Source organism: Epinephelus lanceolatus, chromosome 11, assembly GCF_041903045.1.
Source record: "Epinephelus lanceolatus isolate andai-2023 chromosome 11, ASM4190304v1, whole genome shotgun sequence".
NCBI classification, from domain to species: Eukaryota; Metazoa; Chordata; class Actinopteri; order Perciformes; family Serranidae; genus Epinephelus; species Epinephelus lanceolatus.
Window position 1 is genome coordinate 33,788,682 of NC_135744.1, and position 6,220 is coordinate 33,794,901.

Consider the following 6,220-nt stretch of genomic DNA (forward strand, 5'->3'; position numbering starts at 1 on the left):
AAAAAAAAAAAAAAAAACCCATCCATTTATACAATACTCATTCAAGAAGAAATGAGAAGAATAAATCCATTAACTTATCAAGTAATAAAAAATAAAATAAATAAATAATGCTAGTTATAAGCTATATTATAAAGATATGTTTTGAGTCGTTCTTTAAAACTGTCCATTGAGCCAGCAAGTCTAATATTTAAAGGCAGGGTGTTCCATATTTTGAGGGCGTATTAGCTAAAAGAAGCATCCCCAAAGGTTTTTGTTATGGCATTAGGAACAGTTAAAAGAGTAGCTGTGGAGGATCTCAGGGTTCATGGAGGGACATAAGGTGATAGGGATTTTATTATATAGGATGAGGCGATACCATTATGAGCCTTAAAAACCAGAAGTTTTAAAATAAATTTTAAACAGTGTTGCCAGGTCCACTTATTATAAGCGACTTTGGGCTTGTTTTTCTGTAAAGTCACTTACAAATATTGGTAGTCGCGGGTCGCGTTTTTTTTGGGGGCTTGTTTCTAAAGCGTAGTTGCATATTTGGGCTTGTTCCCAGCTCCATAATAAGTTGTCAACCAGATATTTTCGATATGTTATTTAAATGTAGGATAGTTTGTCTTGCCTGTTCCCTCTGTCCTTCCCCTTTCTCCATACACACAGGAGACAGCAGAGTTTTTTTTCCCACCCACATCCTGCTTCTAATTGGCTCTGACCCTGATGGCAATGAGTACTAGCCAATCAGAGGCAGAGCAGGGCAATGTGTTTATTTTTCTGGTTAGGAAAACGTCAGTCCTGTAACTAAAAGAAAAAAGTTAGATGAGTGCATAAAAAGCAATAATAAATAAAGAATTTGTGAATTCAGGATGATATTTATTTGTGTGTGCAAATTTTAATTATCAGAGGTTTACTGTGTATATGATGTACTTGGTACATCAGTCTATATTTGATATCCCATCTGTTTTCTAATGTTAAATAATGTTAAAAGGTGGTTTAACTCCCTCTTGTGGTCATTGTCCTGAAGCTCAGGAGGGAGAAAAATAAATAAACTGTGTACCGTGGGTACAGTTTTGCAAAACTGCGCACAGTTTACCAATCTGTCCACGTGGATGTATATTGACAATCTGTACCCACAGTTTAAAATCCGTCCCCATGGATTGTAAAACCGTCCAGTTCCAGTTAGGGGAATCTCAGTCTTATCTTCATTTAGCTTGAGGAAGTCCTTCCTCATCCATTCATTGATGGCTGACACACAGTCAGTTAGATTATTTGGGCCATCTGGCTTCACAGACATATACAGTTGTATGTCATCAGCATATGCTGAATCAGCTTATGACTTCAATTGTGTTGACTTACTGCAGTCATATAAAAGAATTCATTTATACATTTATTTATTTCAGATAATATTGTGCTTATTTCTTATAGCCTGCAGCAGAGTTAATGTCAGCATGTAATGATTATTGTTAAGGTTTAAAAGATAAATACAAGCAAAATAAAATCGGCCAACATCAATGGAAAATTTGACATGACTGGACTTTCAATATCTTGACAAACTCAAATTTAAATCCCACTGTGTACCTTTGGCTGCAGATGTAAGGTCCATGTAGTCAAGTCTCGCCACAATATATAATTTAGGTAAATTTTTTTTTTTTTTGAAGAAGAAGAAGCTGTCTCTACTATTGATTCATGGGTTGTTTTTTTTAATTGATGATTGATTAATCATTACTGCCTACACTTTATGGCCATTTCCTGTCCCTTTTGCACATAAACATACAAAAATAATGTGCGTTTGGAGGCAGCTAGTCCATATGTATTAGACCTACTATATAGTGCTTTGTGGTAGTCATTGCATTTCTGCAGTTTAAAAAGATCTTTAAAAAGGTCTTAATCCTTGTAATATTCAGTGTTTTGAGAACTGCTTGTTGTCACAAACTTCCATGCATGAGATAACTTCCTCATAAAGCTTTCTGCTTTAGGGCCAACAGTTGAAATAGCAAGATATTTCATGCTGAAAGGAAGGAAATAATACAATGGTTTGTCATTTTGGTTATTTTCTCTTTATGAGGTCTTAACATTATGTCGCTGAAATACTGGTGTGAACACAGTAAATCATTTCTAATATAATTTCAACTAATTTTCTGAATCTCTTGGGACTTTTCAGTGGTGATTGCTCAACTGTGGAGCAGTCCCAAGAGATTTTTTTCTGGTATAGATAGAATCTTATAGATTGAATTCAGATAAACATACCTTGGTTTTGGTTAAGTTTCTCATCAATCAAACCATAATCAGTCACATCTTATCTCCTACCATAGACCAACGTCATTGGTTCTGTAATGGAGGGAGAAAGCGTGGTAACAATGAGGGCAAAGCAGTTATAAATCATGTGTTCTCAACTAAGACCTCAGAACAGGCTGAGTAATCAGTTTAAAGGCCTTTTGAAATAACGTCTTATGGAGGTCAACAGCCAACAAACTAGTATCATGAAGATGCTTCTGCTGGTATCTGCCGTGGCTCTGCTGATCAAGCTAGCTGCTGCCAGTCCTCTTCATACTACAGAGTCTGAAGTTATTCGAGAAACCCCGAACAGGATGTATGACCTGGCTAAAAAGTGCAGTGCATCTCTCTCTAAGGTAAGACTTTATCTATAAACTTTTTTTTCTTGCTTTGTAATCTTCACCATTTATTGATGCAATATCTTCACATCTTTATGTCTACATATTATATAAAATTATGCCATTTAAGTAATTCTTATATGTGCTGCAGGAATTCTTTGCAGAAGATGTGTCACATCTGGCAGAAGGCAGCAATAAATGTGGGGTGAGTAGTGTTATGTTTTTTAAACATAAATAGAGTGTGTTTACATGGTGATGAATAAGTGGTTTATGAAGCTTGTCCAGGTTATGATCATATTTGGGATTTAGTGTTCACATGAGCACAGAAAAATTGAGTTACTGATATTCCCTGTTAACATGATAAATACTTGTAACCTGGTTACCGATTACTCTCAGAAATTGCTTTAAAAAAGGTAATATAACTATCTGTCTTAAGTTGTGTTTACTTACCTTTTCCAAGACAATCAGTTTCCCACATTTTTTTAATTAAGATATCAGATTTTACATTGCATTTACATCCACTTGGCAGCATATCTGCTAATCTCTTCTGCTCTGAATGCCAACAGCAGTCTGCTCTGAGCACATCCACTGTCTCTTTTTTTCCTTGTCTCTCTTAACCATAGACTCCATACATTACAACATTATTCCTGAAAGGCAGCACGCTACTCTGATAACACTGTCCTTCACTTCACCAGTACCAGCCTGTCACTGTCACACTTAGGACAGGTGAGCAGCGGATGAGGATACACAGCCTTTCATTACCAAAATCCAAATCTCTTGGTGTTTCTCAAAGTCAAGGATCCTTCCTTGGTAGGGCAGGTCCTTCCAAGGAAGAATCCTACAGAGGCAAGGCAAGACTCCTTCCTGGCATTCGGTCAACATACATTGGAACAGGCTAGCGAGTGCCCCCAGGCATGCGTCATTAACCCTCTGGGGACTGAGGGGGTTTCATGGTACTGCGATAGTTTTGGCACTCCCTAATGTTCTACCATTTGAACAAATATAAGCAGTATTACGTGTCTTTTAGGAGCTCCGCTGGCACAGATTTCATTGAAGAGGCCTTGCCTTCAATTCCAGCAGAATTGTGGTCACTTTATACCCATTGAGGATACATACATGCATCCTTGAAAATTCTCTGAAGGAAGGACAGTCCTTTGTAGAATTTCAAGAATCCTTGACATTGGAACAGTTCTTAAGCAGGATTTGATGACATAGCATCTTTGAAATTCAGCCATTTAAGGATCCATTAAGGATCCTCTTTTTCTTAAAAGCTCCAGTAGCACCATTGTTTGTGTTTTTGGTACTTCACTTAGCTGAAGCCACAGCTGGGCAGGTAGGCGTCAATGCAACCGTATACTACTTTCTTTTGGACTATTTTAGGTACAGTAGTATACTCGGGTTTCTCATAAACAGGTGAAGATCTTATCTGGTTTTCTGAAAATGGGATAACGTGTTTACATGCTCAAACTAATAAAAGGGACACACTCATAGTTAGTTGTATTTCATATGATGCATATTTTTTTAGATCTCCTCAGAAAAAAAAACAAGTATTTCCCTTTCTTCTGTTCTAAATGTGGTTTTAAGGCCTTTTCAGTGCCACTATTTTTGATGAAGTTTACTAAATCCTTTATATTGTAATTTATGTAGTTTGTGGGCTTAAGAAGATCTGATTTTAAGCTATGATTTAAAATAATTTATAGAATTATTACAGAGGACAGGGAGTGTCCTCAATAGAAAGCAGTCCATATAAGGTATAGGAAAAAAATCAATGGCCATTTCACCCAATTATATATTTGTGTGGCTGGTTTGTTTTTATAATTAACTAGACATTGTTTTATGACATCAAATCTAATATATTTTGGTCTCCTGTGTAACTTGGCCATAACAATGATGTATCTGCCCCAACATACAGTTGTGCTCATAATATTCTTGCTTATGTTCCATACAGGATAAGTTCTTCTGCAAAGTGCACCACATCCTGCACAACTATGGCCAAGACTTCTGTAACGGAAGACACACGGAGGAAGTTGTGAGAACCCTGAAGGTGTATAACAACAACAGAAACGTAAGAACTGAGAGCCAGTTGTGTTCGACTGACATGTGAAAGTAGATAAACATTTATGAGGTGCTGACCGTATTTCTTTGTCTTTCAGGTAACTTGTGAAAAGACACCAGAGGGGATGACAAATAGAGTTGGATTGTCCAAACTGTTTGAACATCTCATGTACTGTGTCCAGCATCGAAACACCAATGAGGGCAAATAATAGCAGCCCGTGAATACAAGACCCAACAACAACCAAACAAAGATGGGATATTTGCAAACAAAACTGTCGACCAAAAATGAGCAACAGCAATTAGAGAAATTCAACATGGAAGTTCTTGTAGTCTCACCTGAATGCTATCAAATACACCTTTATTACTTTTTATTGTGTTTAACATAAATTACTCTTAACTATATTTGAAAGGCATATTTATTGTGTTTAACATAAATTATGAAGCTATGGATGTTAAATGTACTTGAAAACATATTTATTGTATTTATATCACTGCACTGACATACAATTGTAAGGTGTTAAATGAAAAATAAATCGTTTTCTTCTTTAATGAAGTGTGTATGGAAATGCTTTGTGCTGTTAATGTTAATCAAATTGTACAGAAAAGCACTGACTAAATATTTATTTTAATTTTAGTACTGTTTTTTAATAAGAATCTATTTTTGGCAGACCCCACTGACTTACTGTTTTATAAGTCAGTGGGGGCCTTTAAGGGCCTTTAAGCTGCTGACACACTTCAGTGTCTTTCACAAAATCATAAACATGACTAAAGTTCACCATGTAGATAATGACGTAGATTCTTTTTTTTAAATTTCTTTAATACATTTTTATTATATTCAGAATGGATTGTGCCAAGATGGTTATAAATCATCGAAGCAGGATACAAAAATAAAAACAACCCTGGTTCTAAGGTGATCAGTTGATCATTTACTTTTCAATAGGACCAGGGGGAACCACTCAACAAAATAATTCATATGTGTACAGAAATAGCAATGCAGAAACGTTTAGAAGTTCAAATGATTGCTCAAATATTCATGATTCTGTAAATCATTCAGTCCCCGAAGAACTTCTGAAGAACCCTGTTTTCGTGGAGTGCACTCAACCAATCGGTGCGCCCCAGAAATACATTTGTGTAGATGGTCTCTGCCTGGCTGTGGTGAGCTGGTTGCCTGACTGACTGAGGAGCTCTCTGAGAGAAACATTTTTCACCACTCTTTTCCCCCTTGCCTTGGACAATGTACCCGTCACTCAGTGACTTGATGCAATGTGAGAGCTATGGGGAGGCTTGCTCTTGGTGGTGGTTGGGTCTCTGGCTCCCTCATTACTAAATAAAGAGAATCACTCTCCTTTTTAACAGCGCTTTTTATAGAACTGTTGGAATATTCTCAATACTTTGTATACCCATCCCTCCCTTGCTCGTCTTGAAGGACTTCAAAGGACAAATGAACTCTTAGATCTGTTTAACATTGTGTAATGAGAGGATTAACCTCCACGTGCCATGTGCCCACCACACTGCATTTTCTTGTAGTCCATAGACTGATAAACTCATTGGTGAAGTATTCAGAGACTTTA

General features: G+C 36.8%; 1 protein-coding gene across 1 annotated transcript; it reads left to right on the forward strand.

The window, feature by feature from the left end:
• The first annotated feature begins 2,212 nt into the window (after nucleotides 1-2,212).
• LOC144464589 (uncharacterized) lies at nucleotides 2,213-5,192 on the forward strand. The gene is made up of 4 exons (XM_078172089.1): nucleotides 2,213-2,612; nucleotides 2,746-2,799; nucleotides 4,543-4,659; nucleotides 4,748-5,192. The coding sequence occupies exons 1-4, from the start codon at nucleotides 2,433-2,435 to the stop codon at nucleotides 4,856-4,858; spliced, it is 462 nt and encodes a 153-aa protein (XP_078028215.1). The 5' UTR covers nucleotides 2,213-2,432; the 3' UTR covers nucleotides 4,859-5,192.
• The last annotated feature ends 1,028 nt before the right edge of the window (nucleotides 5,193-6,220 follow it).